Genomic DNA, 20,374 nt, shown 5'->3' with positions numbered 1-20,374 from the left:
TGGTGCATGGAGAATGTGCCTCAGCTGCCCAAGTTCCTGTTTGCTGTGAAGGACAAGCATAGGAGGAAGTTGGTGGAGGAGGTGCTGCAGGTCTGGCAGGAGAGAGTTGCACCAGTCCTGCCCAAGCTAGAGAGAGGTTAGAGGCAGCAGAGTTTTCATCATCCACCAGGAAGAAATATATTACACTTTCATAGACTTGAGTTCTGTGTTTGAAAGACTGAACTTATTGTTTTACTCTTTTTCTAGGAACAGATTAGAGAAAAATAAAGAACAGATTAGCAGATTCAAAAAGCAGATTTCAAGACACTTATTCTCCAATTTTGGATGACCCTTTCGATCTTTCTTTTGGGATTGGCACCTCAGTAGACATTTTTTTCACTCTTCTTGCTCTCCTTGACCAGTGCCCCTCTTACATAAACATGAAGTTACACATATAAAATATATATTCATTAGATTTTCTGCAATAAGACTTTCTTTACAGGGTTTATTCACGGAGACGCCAATGAACAGAACTTCATTGTCAGTGCCTCACAGGATGACCCGTCCACTTACCACATTGATGCCTTGATAGACTTTGGTGACATCCAGCATTCCTGCTACTTGTTTGAGCTGAGCATCATTATCATGTACATGATGCTAGTGGCAAAAACAATGGATCCAAATGATGTTGGTGGTCATATTATTGCTGGCTACCTCACACACAGGACTGTCTCAAAGGATGAGTGGAACATTATAAAGGTACGAGCTGTCTTTCCATGGCTCACTCTGCTGGTTTTGTGCTGCAAGGATGAAATATTTAACACAGTTCCTTGTACCTTTCATGTGGGAGTAGTTATATTTTTGTCGGAGGTCTGGGCATTGTTAATTCTTCTTTCATTATGTGCCTTTTACAGTATATTTTATGATGATTACTAGTTCAGCTGTGTATAGATTCCCATTCTTCTGCAGGTTTTTTTGAAAAGATCAAAGAAAAGTTTGCTATTTTGTTGCTAAATTAAAATGTATTTGTAATGCAACTGTTATAGTTTAAAGGTAAACATCATGATTATTAGGCACCATATAGTCTTATTTTTTGATACATGGACAAAACTAACAAATGGCCAACTATCTGGATTTAAATGACTTCATCTGGAGGTCATATCTTTTCCAGTAATGTATTTTCTCTTTTTCTCTTCCCAACAGGAATGTGTCGCTGCTCGCTTTGTCCAGAGTCTGGTGTTGGGAGCCTACAGCATCCTGCAGGACCCTGACAATCAGTACCTCCTGGTGACAGCAACTCGGGGATGGGAGTTGCTGGACTCCTTCTGGCACACCCCCAAGGAGCAGCTCATTGCCCAGTGGAGGAGCATCTTGAAGAATTATCAGGAAGCCCACTCAGACAAAGTCTAGTCATGAGTGTGTGTAGGAGGAACACTTGGATTTACCAATCATTTACAAGTGCCTGTTGATTAACTGAGTGTGTGGTGTGTGTATATATTTACCTAGTTGTGTTTTACAGGAAAAGAGCTATGCTCATGCTGTCCTGTCTCCATATCTATAAGCATCCAGCTTAACTTTATATTCATGAATATTTGTTGCTTGTACCACTGTTTCATCTAAGTTGTTCCATATTTCTATGCTTCTATTTGGGAAACCATATTTCTTAATATCTCTTCTACTTGCTGTTTTCCTGTGTGTGTGTGTGTGTGTGCATGCACATGCACCTTGTCTTGGCTGCAATCCCCATAGCAGGAATGTTGGCCAGATATTCCAGATATATACATATTCTTTTTTTTTCAGATGCCAAGAATGTTATTCATATCATTGCCTTCCTTCTTTTAGATCAATATTTTTTTAAAGTATATGGTGCTTTTTTTTATAATGGTAACCAGAACACTGTTAATTGTTTTTATAAACATTATATGATATTATAGTGTTATGATTATTTCATCCCTTAATTAATAAGAAATTTATGTGAGTGATAAAAGAAATTAGTAAAACTTTTATTCACACACTTTTATCACAGTAGCATACAACACTTCCGCATACATTGCATTCACTCCCTTCATACAAACTGCAGACCTCAACCAGGTTGAGAGAAAATGTGTACATCTTTACCAAATACGTGATGGTAATCAAGAAAACATAATGCCAGCAATCAGTTCAAGCTAATTCATGAGGTATGTTTTCAAGTTTGTCTTTTGATTATTTTAAAGTTAACAAACATTCACAAGTGTTAGATGGTCATGGTGACCCAACACCTGGTGTCAGTACTGGTGCAGAGATGCCTTTGTCACTCCTCAGAAGAACAGATCTGCCAAGGGATAGCGTATGAACAAGGCCAGACCTGAACACAGGCCCTGAATAACCAGCAACTTGGTGGTGAGAGATCCTTCGTGCTGAGGACCTATCAGCACCAGCACTAAATTGACTAGAGTCAAGTTGTTGACACGACACAACTTGCCATCCTCCCCCACACCCTCCTCAAGGTGCACCAGCCTCAGATATTTGAGCAGCCGCAGCGCCGCCATCACCTGCCACTGCACACTGGTATCCCGGAACTCCACCACACTGGGCTCTAGCTTGTCTAGCTTCTTGTTGTACCTGATGGGGTACAGGAAGCAGGCACTGTTATAACTCACTAACTTTAAAGAATAGGAACAATAAAACAAATCTCACATGCTCTAAATGAAAACGTCAATAATCATTTTGGTGGACAACTGCAGCCAGATTAATTATCAAGCCTCACTGTATGGATGCTTAACCAAGCCAAACCAATGTAGTTTCTGTTAAAAGTAAACTGAAGTATGGAAACTAACCAAATTGCCACAATGGTCTCCATCTTGCTTTTTACTCAATAGTTAGTTTTGCTTTGGATTTGTTTATAACAATCCACCACAGCATCATCATACAAATTCTTGTAGCAAAGAAGGGAATATTTTCTCTGGTGGTAATAGGAGACTGGCAGTGTGAACACTCACTGTGGAAGGCGGTGTCTGGGGCAGGGCACAAAGTGGAAGAGCTGAGGCACAGAGTACAGGAAGTTGAAAATCTGTGGAATAAAGAACAAGAGCACAGTCTTGCTGAAGTGTCCGATGATGGCGACAACAGCGAAGGTCATGCCAGCAAAGTACGTGAAAGTGTCCCCCACAAAGGCCTTGGCAGGATACCTGTAGAGACAACAATGTAAGGAACCAGCCACCTTGAAGGGCAACACATTGCACTCATCAACAATTTCAATGCCAAGAGGAAATAAAACAAAGTGTTGGCAACAAGGTACACTCACCGGTTGTGGATGAAGAGGCCCAGTGAGGTGATGGTGAAAGGAATAATGACACACAGGGAGAAGAAGTGAGACTTGGCCTGAAATCCACCCAACTCTATCATGTTAAACACCGCTACTGATGCCCCCACCACCACCGCCTGCCCACTCTCCAGGCCATTGATGCCAGCATAGATGTTGATAGCATTGGTGCAGAACACGGCCAACATTGACATGTATATGTAGTACAGCACACCTGAAGAGGAAGGAAAGGTGTAAGCTAGGTATCTTTATTTATCATGAACACATTTCAGTATTTGGACCAAGCACCTTTTGAAAAATAAATAAATTAATTAATAATAGCAATAATTACAACTCTTAAGGAATATTTCATCAAGACCCAATATTTTTTAACAGCAGCAATACATAAGGAATAATGGATAAAATATCCCTTTATCATGCATCAAAAAACATAACAAAATGAAAAATGACAATATACATAACACAAGAACAAATAATTTAAGTGTCTGTTCAATGGTTAGAAGACTTCTGTATTGTGCCATCGATTTAAACTCCTCCATGGACACTAAGAACTATACCTGCCATACCCTTGAGCTCTTGGGCTGCTTTCCTTTCATGGAAGCAGCAACTTTAAGCAGGCTCCTTCCATCCCTATATATAAGTTTATATTTCTCATTATAACTAAATACAAGTCACAATGCCATTCAAAAGTCTCACCAATGTTGAGTGTGCCGCCCATCCAGGCACGCAGCAGGCGGGGCACCACAACAGTGGTGGAGCCTTGGTTGATGTAGTACACCATGAGGAGGGGCAGCGAGGCCAGTGTGGGGAGCACCAACTTGTACCTGACAATATAATACAAGCATCAGTGTTGCACCAAAATCACACAGTCTAAGGAGCTGAAACATTAAGGTTTCAACTGGGACTAAATATCTCACAAGCTGGCATGGACAGTTTTGAGGTCAATGTGATGCTTTTAAGTTCACAAGTACTCAGCCATGTTTAAAAATTTGACTGTTTTCCAAGATCTGCACAACACAACATCAATAAAATGCTGATCTGAGGCAACAAAAGCACTTAATGGAAATGCTACTATACTCCTTTTATTCTTGGAAGAACGCTTAAGCAGTGGCCGAGATCCGTTAGTTAATCTGCCACATCATACAATTTCTCTTAAATAAATATATTCTTTTTAATTTTTATTGAAATTCAAGTATTAAGTATGAATTATTTAGCTCATCAAACTATGCAGTGCTATGAATGATTCAGGTTTTAAGATAATATAGTCTGGATTTTATATAAATATCACATTTGACAACATAGCTTTGCGGCATTGTCATTTGGGTTGAGCACCCAGGGTGCTTATCAGTAGGGTCAAGTGACTCAGGTCAGAGAGGGGTGGCTCAGCTTCTCAAGGGACACTCCCACAATGGAAGCAACTTCCAAGTGCTCACATGTTCTTCACAGTCATAAGACTGTGAGTCTTGTAATGTGAGTAATGTGAGTGAGACAACAGTGCTATGAATCTTCTCTGCCCCAAATCGAGATTACACAAAACAATTACCATGAACAAATAAATTATACACTCAACCCCCAGCTATCGCGAGAAATTGGTCCCTTAACATCGCCGTGATAGCTAAAAACGCGATAGCCATTGTTAAGAATACATAGGAAAAAAAAAAATTGTTCGTGGCCCGCCAGAGTAGCAACACAATTCAACATATTGGCACCTTTTTTTTTCCCTCATCTCACCATGATTTATAGATCAGTCTTGAGGAGGACATGATTTGAGCTTCGCACAGCATTATGTCCAGCACTATCACTAGTGAGGTTCATATGTGCCTTAATGTGGTCCTTCTTAAGGTAAATACCTCTCACTGTAGACTCGTTGATGCCGAACTTAGCGCCCACTGAACTTTTACTTTGTCCACTCTCGATCAATTTCACTATCTCATATTTCACAGCATATGTAAGGTTCTTCCTCTTCTTGATTTCTTTCCCAGGCGCCGCTGTTGCCTTTCGCTGGGTCGGGTTGGGTGGTAGCGATCTCCCTGGGTGGCCAGGAGGGGGAGTAGAGGCCATTGTCCCGAGATACACACGCGTGACCTTGAGATTCACCACGGCACGTGCCACTCAGTCAACTGTGGCGGGAGGGACTAGAGGGATGGGGGAGCGGGAGAGTGGCTGGATAAGGAAGCGGGAGTGTGCAAGCCAATCACGGCCTAATATGTCAGTCAAATTCAGCCAATTAGCAAGCGAATCTGGCCAAGAAATATGACGTAGCTGTCACGTGAACATCCTGGACATATAACGACTCATGGGCCGCGATAGCTCCACTAGGATTCGCGTTAGCCCATTTAATGTGTTTTTTATTGTTCCCGTGATAGCTTTAAACCGCGTTAGCAAAACCCGCTATAGCTGGGGGATAAGTGTAGAAAAATTATTCACACAGAATCATACAATACTGAGAGAGAGAGAGAGAGAGAGAGAGAGAGAGAGAGAGAGAGAGAGAGAGAGAGAGAGAGAGAGAGAGAGAGAGAGAGAGAGAGAGAGAGAGAGAGAGAGAGAGAGAGAGAGAGAGAGAGAGAGAGAGAGAGAGAGAGAGAGAGAGAGAGAGAGAGAGAGAGAGAGAGAGAGAGAGAGAGAGAGAGAGAGAGAGAGAGGAAAAAAAAAGTATAAAAAAAAGAACCGGAACAGCGAGGTCAGAGGAGCCTCTACCACCCAGGGGGCCGGCCCCTCAAGGAGACAGACCCCAGCCAAAGCCAAACCCACGCAGATTTGCCGGTACTGCAATCGGAAGGGCCATAGTACTGAAGATTGCCACACCAGGACTGCTGAGTTGAGGCAGGAGCGACTGCTACGGCAGGTCCTCGCGGAGGGGAGATACTCGGCCGCTGCCTCCCCATCAGTAACACCACACTTGCAGCCCTTTCCGCAGTCTCGCCCGTTTTCAGCTCAGCCTGTTAACTGGGGCCACACCCAGGGCTGGCAATGGATCCCGCCCGGCCTTCGGTACCCTGTCACATCCCTTCAGGCCGGACCACAACTCCCTCCAACATGGTAAGACCTGACCGCCACCGCCACCAATTCAAGGTTATCTCCGCCAATGTACGTGGTCTCCGAACGAACATCGGAGACCTAACCCACAACTGTGTACTACGACACGGTGCAGATGTAGTTGTGGTGACGGAGACCTGGCTGAACGGAGATGTGGAGCCATCGTTCGGCAAAATAGGTGGCTACACTCACTGGGCCAGGAGAGACCGACAGGATAGAGCTGGAGGCGGAGTGGCTGTCTGCTTCAGGGAGGGAGTGCAGGCACAACAACTCGACGTGGACACGCCGCCTCAGCTGGAGGTGATGTTCTTCCGGGTTGTGCTGGCCAACCACTCTGCCCTCCTGCTGTGCTCCATGTACCGCCACCCCCAGCAGGGGCCTGACTCGCTCCTGTACCTCAAGGAGGCCCTAGATGTCCTCCTTGTGACTCACCGCTGCCAACACTTTTTGCTTGTGGGCGACCTCAACCACCACCTGGAGCACGACGCCTACGAAAACCTCCTGACGGTGCAGGGCCTGAAGGACCATGTGACCTTCCCCACTCATGAGCGGGGCGGGACCCTGGACCCCGTCATATCCGACCTGGAGGAGGACACACTCAGCTGCCACCAGCTGGGTCTCGTGGGCAGCTCTGACCACCATGCTGTCCTGACCCAGGTGGACATGGGTGTGGCTCGTGACGAGGCCACCACTCGCACAGTCTGGCTATCGGATAAGGCAGACTGGGGCTCCCTTCGCCGAGACCTGCGCAGGACTGACTGGCCTTCCATCCTGCAGGGTGGAGCGGAGGTACAGGCGCGAGCCTTCACTTCCCGCCTCTTGGCGCTCCAGGAGCAACACGTGCCCCACCGTGAGTTCGTCGCCAGACCAACGGACCAGCCTTGGTTTGGTTACCGCTGCCGTGTTGCCGCCGAGGCGAAGTATTTTGCGTGGCTCCGCTACAAGCAGAGTCCTACTCGGCGCAACAAAGACCTACATCGTGCGGCCTGCAAGAGGATGGTGACGACCTGCCGGTGGGCCGCAGGGAGGTGGGAGGAGGACCTGCGGCGCCAGCTGGGAGGCCCTGGAGTGGGCAACAAGACTTGGTGGTCCCTTGTTAAGGGCAGACAGGGCCTCGACCGTCAAGACACTGTCCCTCCTCTCACAAGGCCCGACGGAACGGTGGCCACCAGCAGCAAGGACAAAGCCCAGCTGCTGGCCACCCTTTTCGCCGGGAAGATGGAGGTGGACGACCTTGAAAGGTCACCGCCTCTTCTGGAGCAGCAGTGCAGAGAGACTGTAACCAAGGTGGAGGTGACACAGGGGCTTGTCGAGCGTCTGCTGCAGGGGCTCGATGTACAAAAAGCTACCGGTCCCGACAACATCAGCCCGCACGTTTTGAAACAATGTGCCCACGAGCTGGCTGTACCCCTCACCACAGTCTTCTCTGCCTGCTTATGGGAAAATACCTGGTCCTTAGTGTGGAAAGAGGCCCGGGTAGTTCCTGTACACAAGAGGAGCTCCAGGTCTGACCCTAAAAATTATCGACCCATCTCCCTGCTCTCTGTGGTGGGGAAAGTGTTCGAGAGGGTGGTGGCAGATGTGGTGTGTTGCCACCTCCAAGACAATTACCTCCTCTCGGACCAACAGTTTGGGTTCAGACCTGGGCGGTCCACCTCCGATCTCCTCATGCTCCTCACCGGGGGCTGGCAGGACGCCCTTGACGGCGGCCTCGACTCTGTTGTGGTGGCCCTGGATATAGCGGGCGCCTTCGACAGGGTCTGGCATGGGGGCCTTCTGGAAAAGCTGAGGGCAAAGGGGATCCAGGGTGACCTCCTCCAGCTCCTTGGCGACTACCTCCAAGGAAGGACCCTCCAGGTCGTTGTCAATGGGCAAGCGTCCGAGTCCTTCCCGGTGAGAGCGTCAGTGCCACAGGGCTCAGTGCTGGGGCCAGTCCTGTGGAACATCTACGTGGACGATCTTCTCCGACAGCTGCCGGCGGTCTCAGCTTATGCTGACGATTGCACTCTCTCCTGTACCTACCCTCGACACGAAAGTGTGCGTGCTGCTGAAGAGATCAATCAGCAGCTTGGGGTGATACAGGAGTGGGGGGCACGCTGGCAGGTGACCTTTGCTCCGGAGAAGACACAGGCAATGGTAGTTTCTCGATCCCCCTCTGCCGAGCCAGCAGTGGAGGGAGGGCTAAGCTTTGGTGGCCTTCCTCTCGAACTCCAGGAGTCCGTCAAGATTCTTGGGGTGGAGGTGGATCGAGGGCTGCGGTCTGACCGCCACGTCAAACACATTGCCCTTAAGGCCTCACACCGAGTCTCCTCCTTGAGGAGGGTGGCCAACTTGCTCGACAGGAGAGGGAGGCTCTTGCTCTACAAGGCCCAGATACGGCCTTATTTAGAGTATGCCACCCTCTCCTGGATGTCCTGTGCTGCCACACACATAAGCAAGCTCGACGGCATCCAGCAACGGGCGCTGCGACTGGTGGAAGCAGCAGGTGCCCCAGCCCATCCTGAGGTTCCCATCGACACGCTAGAACACCGCAGGGACGTGGCAGCCCTTGTGGTGTTCCACAAGGCACAGGTGCAGGGTGTGCCACATCTGGCGGGACTACGGCTGCCCACCAGAGTCACCTCGCGGGACACAAGAACGGTGTTATCCAGTGGTGACTCAGTGGAAGTGCCGCATTCCCGCTCCAGCCAACACCAGCGCACCTTTTGGGGGTGAGTCTCCAGACTGTGGAACGTCTTCGCGTCCTCCGTCCCACATATCAGGGGGATGGATACCCAGGATGTGAAGTTAGCAGCAAACCACTGGAGGGGCTCGTTCCCAACCCCCCTGCTAACAATAAGCCCATAAAGAATGTATATATATATATATGTATATAATTTATATTTATAATTGTGTTGTGCCCCACCCCTAAAATAGGTTGCACACGGCAGTGTGCCTTCGGGTGACAATGTACTCATGTTTAAATAAAAAAAAAAAAGAGAGAGAGAGAGAGAGAGAGAGAGAGAGAGAGAGAGAGAGAGAGAGAGAGAGAGAGAGAGAGAGAGAGAGAGAGAGAGAGAGAGAGAGAGAGAGAGAGAGAGAGAGAGAGGAGGTAAGACAGTCGCTTATCCTTTCCACCAAGGTGTCAAAACAATAATTGGTCCTGTAGAGACACAGCAATGCAGCTCATAGGGAATTCCCCTATTTGGCCGATGCTCAAACATTCTTCCAGGAGTAAAAACACTATAACAACACTGCTGCAGAAAACACAGCCACACACACCTCCACTTAAGGTTGAGGACATCATCTGCAAACCCAAGGAACAGCATGCAGCAGATGGAGAGCAGGGAGGTGAGGTACTCTGAGAAAGCTGCATGAGGGAAGGGCTTGGAGGAGGTAATGAAATGCTGGCCAAATGGAACACCAAGGAACAGGAACATCATCACCAGGAACACCGTGCCACTCACCATCCCCATTGACTCAGGTCTGTTGAGGGAAAATAAATTAGTCTCCATTTCCAATGATTTTGACTATGTGAATCTCAATGCATTTATGTTACACTCATCTAGTTTTAATTGTCTACAGGCAGGTAGTGTGTGTGTAATGGTATTTTTGGGATGAAAATTTCATAGGAGTAAGAATTTTCCACCCTGAATTTCTTTTGATTGTGTTGAAACCTGTGACACATATAAATAATGTGTCCTTCCTGAACCATATTGCAGTAATAAATTTTAATCATATGCAATGTTAGTTTACACATTACAGTATACAATTCAGAAGTGCTTTGACAGGTTTAGAATATTACTTACACTTTCTTGGTGCGGTCAGCCTTGCACAGGTCCCGGCCAAACAGTCCAGCATCAATGAACATAGAGGAGAGTGCCGGGATGGCCCTCAGCACCACACCAAATCCCACCACCGACAACACCACATTGATGCACAGCGGCACCACCATTTCTGAGATGAGAAGTATTTAGCTGAGATGACAGATGATTATTTTGTCTCCCATTATTATATAGATTACTACAGTAGTCTAGGCAGGATAAGATTGCACTGTCCTTTTGTTAATCATATGATGAGTCCAATACATTTCAAAATACACATCAAGGCACTCTTTTCCTGCAGCATCCAAGAGTACAATAGTCTCTAATCTTGTATAGTGAAAAGCATAATTTTTATCTCTATCCTTATCTTAATTCTAGACCTGCTCATCCCAAAACAGGAGGGATGCTGCTTTCCGAAAATTTACTACATCCTTGAATTTGTGACACAAAACATGAATAATTTTCTATTTATGGATCAAGACACATAAATACACAGGAAGATGAAGACAAATAATAATACCCACTTAAGATGCTGAATGTGGCAGTCCCCAAAGAGTAATCAAAAGGGTTATCTAAAAATTGAAAAAAAAAAAAGTCTCGCAACCTCCCACCAATAACACATTAATAAATCTACATATACAACAAAACTGCATCTTACAGACCACATTTACCCATGAGTGACACAATAACAATCCTGCATTACAGCCTAAAGTAGCAAGAGGGGGCAGCTGGAGTACCATAGCCTGGGGTGCGGTGCCACGGAGAGGCCAGCCAGGTGCCGACGAGTGCCAGCGCGCCACCCCCTGTGTTATCGGCACCGTGGCCCATCCTGCCCTCCTGTCACTGCCAAGATGCTGACTCGTGTACCATTCCACTTGCTTCCACCTCTCTATAGCTCTTGTGCACTTAGCTTATGATGCTACTTCACTGTACTTCTCTTCTCTTGCAACGGGGTCTATTTTCATTCTCTCTCTCTCTCTCTCTCTCTCTCTCTCTTGCTAGTCTCGACATCTGAAACACATCTGCGCCGCAATTCTGCTACTTTCAAAAGGCTCTAAGTGAAGTGACACATGTTTTTAAGGGTGTCTTTATGGTTCTAGTGACAAATAAACAAGATTACGTTATTAACTGGAGAAACATTCTTGAGAAACAGACACATCATCTTTATGACATTTGAAAATAGATGTGGTGAGAGAGCAAAGTGTTTCAGAATTCATGCCTTTCTCTAATTGTCATCATTATTTACTAATTAAGAAAAAAAAACATATTAACTCAATCCTCCCTATACCTTTCCTGTATCACTGTTTTTCAAGCTGGGGATGGGGAAGCCACAATATTACGTATTATATATTATGTATTATATATATATATATATATATATATATATATATATATATATATATATATATATATATATATATATATATATATATATATATATATATATATATATATATATATATATATACTGGTGAGCTAAATCTCTCCCGGGAGAAATTTTGACTCGCTGACTCGCTTAGGCTATCCATCATGGATTATGGTCTAAATGCAAGAAGAAAAACAATGAAATCCCTAGGAGTAAACGCTGAACATCACATTAATTTCATTAACAAGTAACCTACACGTACAGTGATATACCCACGATTTCATTTATACTCGCTCATGGAGTTTTGGTGCTCTGTTATTACTCGCTATACTCATTAAACGTTTACTTGTTCCGTTCCTATCATAAAATATTCGAAAGACAATGGAGCATTAGTAGTTTGTCAATAAAACTCCATAACGATGTTGATAATGCGTAAAGTACATTAATATAAAACATGGCGGTAAGACTTAACACTTGCACAGGGAGTAAACTCTTGTTTACTAGCTCCATTTATATTATAATATGTATATTTCACATACAACGAAGGAATAGTAATTTGTCAATAAAATCATGCAGTCAATAAAATTTCATACAGTAGGTGATTTTCGTCGAAATTGTTCTCGGTAACAATTAGGATCGCGAGAGCAATTTTGCCTCCAATGGGAGCAAATTCACTCCCAGGTCCAAATTATTCCCGGGAAAAATTTTGACCTGGGAGCGATCTGGCACGACAACTGTCCGGCCTCGCTCCGCTCTCAGCCCTCTTCTCTTCATCTGCAGTCACTCGCCAGCCGGCTTCATTCCCACGCGTTGTCGCAATGGCTCCAGGTAGGTACTGCGCACGTAGCTTCAGTGGATGTGTATATATTAGAACATAAGAATATAAAAAAAACATAAGAAATAAGAGAAGCTGCAAGAAGCGACCAGGCTTACACTTGGCAGTTCTGTGTGAAATAAACCTACCTATTTCCACCTATCATCCCCATCCATAAACCCATCTAATCTCTTAAAGCTCCCTAATGTCTTGGCACTAACAACATGATTACTCTATTTGAGAACCAATTACTTCCTATCTCATTCTTAAACTAAATTTTCCAAGCTTGAACTCGTTATTTCTTTTTCTATCTTGGTTGTTGATCCTAAGAATTTTGCTTACATCCCCCTTATTATAACCCTTATACCACTTAAAGACTTCTATCAGGTCTCCTCTTAACCTACGTCTCTCTAAAGAATGTAAATTTAGCAGCTTTAATCTCGCCTCGTAAGGAATACTCCTCATTCCCTGTATCCTATTAGTCATTCTCCTTTGTACTAATTCTAATAGACCTATATATTTCCTGTAATGTGGGGACCAGAACAGCACAGCGTAGTCTAGATGAGGTCTGTCCAGCGCCAAATATAACTCTACTATTACTTCGGGGCTTCTACTTTTAACATTCCTAAAAATGAATCCTAATACCCTATTTGCCCTGTTTCTGGCCTCTGTGCATTGCTTTCCTAGACGGAGTTCAGAGCTAACTATAACTCCTAAATCTTTTTCGTATCCTGAACCTACCAGTTTCGTTGTTTATTGTGTACATACTGTGTGGGTTTCTTCTGCCTACTCTAAGTACTTTGCATTTGTTGATGTTAAACTGCATTTGCCATCTGTCCGTCCATTAATTCATCTTATCTAAATCTGCCTGCAAGGCGATGGCATCCGATTCTGACCTAATTAATCTACCTATCTTTGTGTCATCCGCAAATTTACTAACATCACTACCAATTCCACTATCCAAGTCATTGATATATATATATATATATATATATATATATATATATATATATATATATATATATATATATATATATATATATATATATATATATATATATATATATATATATTAAAAACAACAATGGCCCTAATACTGATCCCTGTGGCACCCCACTAATTACATGACCCCACTCGGATTTATAGCCGTTTATTACAACTCTTTGTCGCCTGTCGCTTAGCCATAACCTTATCCAGTCTAAAACCTTCCCATCTATCCCGTGTGCCCTAACCTTTCTCAGGAGCCTCTGATGGGGTACCTCGTCAAATGTTTTACTAAAGTCCACATGTAAGATATCATAACTATCACCATTATCTACTGCTTCGTACACTTTACTGTAAACACTTAACAAGTTCGTCAGGCAAGACTTCCCCCTTCGTGAAGCCATGCTGTGACTGATTTATTAAGTTATGTTTGTCTAAATACTCCCTAATGTTCCTCGTTATTATTGATTCCATTATTTTACCTACAACTTCAGTTAAGCTGACAGGTATATAATTAGACGCTAAAGTTTTATCTCCTTTCTTAAAGATAGGTACTATAATACATTAGCCTGCCACCACATTACTGGTACCTCACCTGACTCAAGTGATTTCCTAAAGACAGAAACTAACGGCTCCGTAACAACCTCTTTGCATTCCTTAAGTACTCTGGGATACATTTCATTTGGTCCTTGTGTCTTGAACTTTTTAGCCTGTCTATCTCCTGTTCCACTATCTCCTTAGTTGAGGAAATATCTGTCAGCTTCTCATTCTCATCTGCTCTAAACGTCTGTTCACTATCACTATCGTCTGTGCAGGCATATTCTGCATGTTTTCCTGGGTGAAGACATTTAAAAAATACTCATTCAGAATTTTACTAATCTCCTCCCAGAACTAACCAGCTCCCCATCTGCTGCCTTTAATGGACCTATAGTATCCTTATTCTTCGTCCTGTATACCTGATAAAATCCCTTGGGGTCCGTCTACGCCTGGGTGGCAACCTTTAATTCATAATTGCCCTTAGCTATCCTCGTTAACCTCCTGACTGTTCTAACTATAATATATATATAATATTCATTATATTGTAGCCTTAAACCCTCTTCACCTGTCCTTAATCTCTTATATATACTTCTCTTCCGCCCTATATAGTGTTTTAACCTAACAGTCATCCATTAAGGATAATTTTTCTGTGATCTTATTGCCCTATACGGGATGTTTGCCAACTGTCTTGTATGCAATTTATCTACGAAATATTTATACAACTCATCTACATTTACTTCACTTAATCCCCTCATTTCGGCCCCTTCCATCCTCTCCACTCCCTCATCTACTCGCCTCGACCTCACCTCTCCCATCTCAGCATGACCTGACCCTCCAACACAGTCACACCTATCTCCCCCTCTCTCTCCCCTCCGCCTCTTCCGTACACATCTTCCCTCCTCTTGTCCTAGACCCTCACACCTCACCTCACCTCTCTCATCCTGCCTTATCTCTCTCAACTCCGTCCCGGACCTGACCTCACCCAGCATCCTCTGCCAGTCAACTCCTTGGAGATACCTTTTTAATTCCTCAAAATCTGTTCTTCTAAAGTCAAAGAGAGAGAGAGAGAGAGAGAGAGAGAGAGAGAGAGAGAGAGAGAGAGAGAGAGAGAGAGAGAGACCCCACACGATTCATTCTTAATGTTTCATTATGGCCTTATCGTGCATGTCAGACATTCCTTATCAGTTTATACAGTTCCCTTCCAAGGTTACTGACGCGACGCCACGTCCACATGTCGAGATAAAAGGAAAAGATATATATATATATATATATATATATATATATATATATATATATATATATATATATATATATATATATATATATATATATATATATATATATATATATATATATATATATATATATATATATATATATAGTCATTATTATTGGTGAAAATGTGAGCTTGTAATATTGTCACAGTGCAGTATATTGATATTGTTTTCATGCTTCAAATAATAAGATTCATGGAATAACTGGTGTTAGACATGCATTTTTGGTGACATCAGTGAAGTCACTAACTTTAACTCTAAATAACAGATAATATATGATAAATCATAAATATTTTAACCAATATGATGCTACGTAAGAATATTTACATTTAAAAGCTGTCAGAGTTTGTTATGTAACTTATTTCTTAACTTACCGAAGCAATTTCACTTTCCTACAGTGTTAAGATAGCAAGGAGTCATCGTGACGCAGACCCCTGTGCTACTCAATACTATAATGTATTTCGTGCGTTGCTTTGCTGAGGGTTGCATAGGAATATGACTCAGATTTATTCACTACATTCGATCCCTTTCCTCCGCTCAGCCCTGGAGTGGCGGATGTGCACTATGCACACTCTCCCCTCCCACCAAAATAATGGACGTAGGTATGCTGAAGATAAAGACACGTGACTCACAATTTGTGTTTCTCTTCATTCGCACTATCGAAACCCCTCCCTATGCTTGGCCTTGGAAAGATTGATATACGAGTACATCATGTAGAAATCAATATCTCTGCACTCTTCCTCCCACTTCTTCCCATAGAAAAAGTGGACGTGGTTGTGTTGGGCGCGGGCGTGATTGGGTCCTGCGCCGCCCTCAGTCTCCGCCGGGCAGGCCAGAACACTCTTCTCATCGATCAAGTGAGGAAGGGTATCTTTTTTTCAGTTGCGTAATTACTTAATTCTCATCTGGACGGTTCTTGAAGGTCACTGAGATTAATAGATGGTTTGTAATCGGTGTTTTCACATTAATCATGCAATTTTTTTGTTAAAATATCAATAGAATCATGAAAATACGCTTCAAAAAATTTGTTCTTTCGCCGGGACTATTCTTGAAGGCCACAGAGATGACTAGTTGGTTTCTAATCGGTGTTTTTTTTTTTTTACATTAATGATGCAGAATTCATGTTAGACTATCACCAGAATCAAGGGAATTCTATCGAAAGCCACAAATACTTTCACTGAAGGCAGCCAAATTCTGTGGAGACTATTAAAACACCGAAACGTTAGAGAATACTGTCCATGGTTGAGTTATTCATTCTATACTAGTCACTCATCCGTCAGCTATAGAAGCTAACGTTTTAACTCCTTTAATAACACAATTTCATTTCATTCATTCATTCATTCATGGATGCTCGTCATCTCTCAGTTCCGTCTGCCTCACAACAATGGAAGCAGCGGCGGCCAGGCGAGGATCATTCGTCTGGCCAACGTGGGGCCGCCGCAGCTCACCCCCATCATGGACGACGCCTACAAGCAGTGGCTCCAGATATCAGATTTGGTCAAGGAGGAACTGATAAGGTTAATGAGAGAGAGAGAGAGAGAGAGAGAGAGAGAGAGAGAGAGAGAGAGAGAGAGAGAGAGAGAGAGAGAGAGAGAGAGAGATTATAGATGGGGTGTACAGCATTTCATCTGAATTTTATCACATCTAAATTGCACGCCATCCTCCCACCTCCCAACACTCTCCAGTACTCTATGATTTCACACTGGCGTAATACTGTTTTTTTCTCTCTCTCTATTAATGTTTGGCATTATTTGGATATGGATGATGATCTGATATTTATTTTTGAAGCGCCTGTGATATCAATATGCAGGGAATTATTACATTAAAAGTTATGAAGAAAGTCTGCCACAAGCCACTACAGAGAGAGCATGTCATGTTTCATTAAATCTACGAAGGATGTCTATCATCTTTCATGTTATTGTATTGGGTGACTACTGTATAAGAGAGGAGTATCGTTAATCTGAGCAATGTGACCTGTTTTACTGGCAGTCCTGCTCCGCTGCTGCACGTGAGCCGTTCAGAAGAGAAAATCAAGCAGGCGGCGGCCTCGATGGAGTTGGTAGGAAAGAAACCTGTGTGGCTCACTTCCGCCCAGACCAATGCCAAGTACTCGTGAGTGCACTTTGTGGCTTTGTTGATTTCCTATAATGATTTGTGATGAATTAAAAGTATCTGGTGATGCTAAATTTTCCTCAATAATGCGACTATTAAGTTAAGCTGGTTACATGAGCGTGAGGTGTGAGTGTGGTGAGTGAGGCAGTAACATGCGGGGGCTTTGCAGGACTCGCTTCACTGATGACTTCATGATATTCGAGGATACGACGGCAGGCGTGATGCGAGCGGACCGCTGCATCGCCGCTGTGCAGGTGAGTGACCTTGGCCCTTTTAGTCAAGGCACTTCTCTCCTTTCAGGCACGGTGCAGTTTCTTCTGTTAGTAGCTATAGTAGATATAATGACTTGATGCCCTGGGAGGTGAGGGATAGGAGAAAGGAAGAGTATACTCGTATATGCCAGCGCACTTCTCATTATGCCTTGTCATGTTAGCAATTGTAACGTGTCTCTGGATTTCACACGTGCAGATGGTGTTTCCGTTGCTCAGTAATGTGATAATGTGCGAGGTGTGTGTGGATGCCCGCAGAGACTGTACCGGGAGGCTGGGGGCCGGGTGCTGGATGGGTGGCCTGTTACCAAGGTGGAAGCTGGGCGGCCCTGGCTCAAGCTGAAGGGGCCGCGCGGGGAGGTGCAAGCCCGCGCCCTTGTCCTGTGTGCCGGGCCGTGGGCTGCCTCATTGCTGGAGTCATTCGGCGTCCGTCTGCCACTTAGGTGAGGAGTCATTGTCGTCATAACTGAAAACGAAATGTAAAATAGTGTCCTATCGACCTTTATTGATTTTCTGTAGCAAGATAACAAAATTAGTCTCATTACCACCTCTGAGGCAACTTGTGCGGAAAATTTTGACGAAAGTCGACACTGGAGGTATTAATTGTGCTTACTAAACTTTTTTTTTTTTTTTTTTTTTTTTTTGTGTGTGTGTGTGTGTGTGTGTGTGTGTGTGTGTGTGTGTACAGGACAGTGCGCACCCAAGCTCTCTTCTGGGAAAACAAGAAATTCCCGCAAGCCAGCTTCCTTGACTTGAGCACCAAAAACTACCACTACGGCCTTCCAGCCCTGGACGCCGACGGCCGCTACAAGGTATGAACAGAAGAAGAAGGACGAGGAGGAATCATGAAGGAACAGAAAGAAATTTATAAGTCAAGTAGAGGATAACAAACAACATAGATAAGTTGATATTTTTATTATTGTTAAAAGAAAACACTGAAAAATTCGTCTACTAAATCCATTAGCTTCTAATCATTACCTCAGAACCTTTATATATAGATACTGATCCCACGTCTCGCCAGATGGGTAAACACGCCGGCGTCGTGACCCTTCCTGGCACTGAAGTTGACCTGAGTGAGCTGACGAAGGAGACCATCCCTTTCATCAATAAGTACTTACCCTTTGAAGCCGATAAACCAAATGGAAAGGAGTATTGCTGGTACACGGTAAGGGAGAGGAGGAGGACTTCTAGTGTTTAAGTCGAAGTTACTGTAGTCATGGCTGTGAAAATGAAGGAAGATAATGTATTGCTTTATAATCAGTGAATCTAAAAGAATCAATAATTAAATTAAACAATACGATAAATTAATGAAAAAAAGGAAAACCAAGTAATTAGACTGAAAGAAGAAACGAAGATATAAACGAAGAGACAACAACGCGGGGCTGTGTGCTCTAATAGTATGGACGAGCAGCAGTGACCCCAGGCCCTAAAACTGAGTACTCTCTCTCTCCATTTGACTTTTCATATTTTACTTAACCTCAGCCATTTATTAGCATTTTTTTTTATTCCAGCCATTTTCCTATTCCTTGATGTAGCCATTCATCGACTCCCTTCGACCTCTTAGCCATTCATTGACTCCCTCTCAAACCCTTGGATGGTCCTGTTGAATTTGACCACTTTAGAAACCCCTGACCTGCACTATCTAAAGCATTAGATGTTGGACTGTAAAGGCGAAAAAAGTAACATTATTTTTTTACTTGAGTGTTCCCTTTAAATATTACATAATCTTTCTTCTCCATTGTCTAATGAATGGCTGATTTGATTTTGTTCTCCATCCCACGTAGGTGAGCCCAGACGGCGAGTGTATCCTGGACCGCTGTCCCAAACACCCGAACATCGTCTACGCCACAGGATTCACAGGTGGGTCCCTCGCATCATTGTGTCGTGACTTAGATGTTGTACTGTTTTGTAGATGTTTCCTGTTAGGCTTCTCGAGTCACGATATACAGTCAGTTTAGGATTTAGAGTATATTTGTTTTAATATGATACGGAAATTACGTCTGATACGTCGCCAGTAGAATAATAACAGTTACATCACATTATTTAATTGATATAGGGTTACCACAACTAGCTGACAAATATACTTAATAGGACAAAAAGGAGGAACAAAATTAACAGACTTTGGCTTCTATGGGGCGATCTGTGATAAGCTGTACCATTAAATTTAGCTTCCCATGGTTGATATCCTATGTATGGTAGTAGTAATAGAAGTGGTAGTGGGGTGTTGAAGATGGTATTATGTAGTTATAGTTCTAATTGTGGTGGTGATGACGGTGGTGGTGGAAGTAGTAGTAGTAGCAGTAGCAGCAGCAGCAGCAGCAGCAGCAGCGGGAGTAGTAGTAGTAGTAGTAGTAGTAGTAGTAGTAGTAAATAATTGTTTGTAATAAGCTATACTATCTAATTTTGCTTTCTATGATTGGTAGATGTAGTAGTGGTAGTGGTGGTAATGGTGATGGAGGTTGTAAAAGTAGTTGTAGATTGTGGTGATGATGACGGTTATGTAATAGTAGTAGTAGTACAACCAGCACCACCACCACCTACACACAAACACTAATAATGACGGCCTCCACGCCAGGCGCGGGATTCAAGCTGGGACCCACCGTTGGCGACATCCTCACTGGCATGGTACTCGGGCGGGACCACGGCTTCGATGTCTCCCCTTTCGGCGCCGCCCGTTTCGCCGACTTCAAGACCCAGTATCGCCTGCACAGCAAGTACTGAGCAGGCTGATGAAATGAGGCTTCCTTGGTATAAAGGAAGAGAGGCACTGATGAATGATAACGCCTCAGTACAAGCCCATGTGACTATGGGGGCGGGGAATTATGAACATAAATTTACTTTTCAAGGTAGCTCTGACTATGATTCTCGCCAAGGATAATAAACATAATATTCTAAA

The 20,374-nt window shown here is 43.8% G+C and overlaps 3 protein-coding genes across 8 annotated transcripts in view; 2 read left to right on the top strand and 1 right to left on the bottom strand.

Annotated features, from left to right (window-relative positions):
* LOC135108051 (hydroxylysine kinase-like) overlaps positions 1-1,910 on the top strand; it is a 62,324-nt gene extending 60,414 nt beyond the window's left edge. For all 3 annotated transcript variants that reach the window (XM_064018641.1, XM_064018639.1, XM_064018640.1), the window contains 3 exons: positions 1-136; positions 482-738; positions 1,183-1,910. The exon at positions 1-136 is cut by the window's left edge and continues 39 nt beyond it. In XM_064018641.1, the coding sequence (XP_063874711.1) occupies positions 1-136; positions 482-738; positions 1,183-1,389 (600 nt within the window). In that variant the 3' untranslated portion in view covers positions 1,390-1,910. The remainder of the gene's footprint in view (positions 137-481; positions 739-1,182) is intronic.
* A 60-nt stretch (positions 1,911-1,970) lies between these two features.
* On the bottom strand, positions 1,971-11,122 carry LOC135108050 (UDP-N-acetylglucosamine--dolichyl-phosphate N-acetylglucosaminephosphotransferase-like). 4 transcript variants are annotated; one of them, XM_064018635.1, is made up of 7 exons: positions 10,860-11,122; positions 10,108-10,255; positions 9,581-9,784; positions 3,980-4,107; positions 3,266-3,497; positions 2,961-3,149; positions 1,971-2,583 (listed from the first exon to the last, which is right to left on the bottom strand). In XM_064018635.1, exons 1-7 carry the CDS (start codon positions 10,948-10,950, stop codon positions 2,280-2,282), a joined length of 1,296 nt encoding a protein of 431 aa, XP_063874705.1. In that variant the 5' UTR covers positions 10,951-11,122; the 3' UTR covers positions 1,971-2,279. The 4 variants fall into 4 exon arrangements, with proteins under 4 accessions (XP_063874705.1, XP_063874708.1, XP_063874707.1 ...); XM_064018638.1 differs by having other exon boundaries at positions 10,826-10,930; XM_064018637.1 differs by having other exon boundaries at positions 10,794-10,924.
* Positions 11,123-12,182: 1,060 nt separating this feature from the next.
* On the top strand, positions 12,183-20,374 carry LOC135108047 (peroxisomal sarcosine oxidase-like). Its single transcript, XM_064018631.1, has 10 exons — positions 12,183-12,316; positions 15,857-15,954; positions 16,463-16,614; positions 17,087-17,209; positions 17,379-17,463; positions 17,737-17,921; positions 18,167-18,290; positions 18,500-18,643; positions 19,263-19,338; positions 20,054-20,374. Exons 1-10 carry the CDS (start codon positions 12,307-12,309, stop codon positions 20,197-20,199), a joined length of 1,143 nt encoding a protein of 380 aa, XP_063874701.1. The 5' UTR covers positions 12,183-12,306; the 3' UTR covers positions 20,200-20,374.

Source organism: Scylla paramamosain, chromosome 16 (genome assembly GCF_035594125.1).
Source record: "Scylla paramamosain isolate STU-SP2022 chromosome 16, ASM3559412v1, whole genome shotgun sequence".
Taxonomy (NCBI): Eukaryota; Metazoa; Arthropoda; class Malacostraca; order Decapoda; family Portunidae; genus Scylla; species Scylla paramamosain.
The sequence above is the reverse complement of the archived record's forward strand: the minus strand, read 5'-3'. Positions and strand labels throughout refer to the sequence as shown.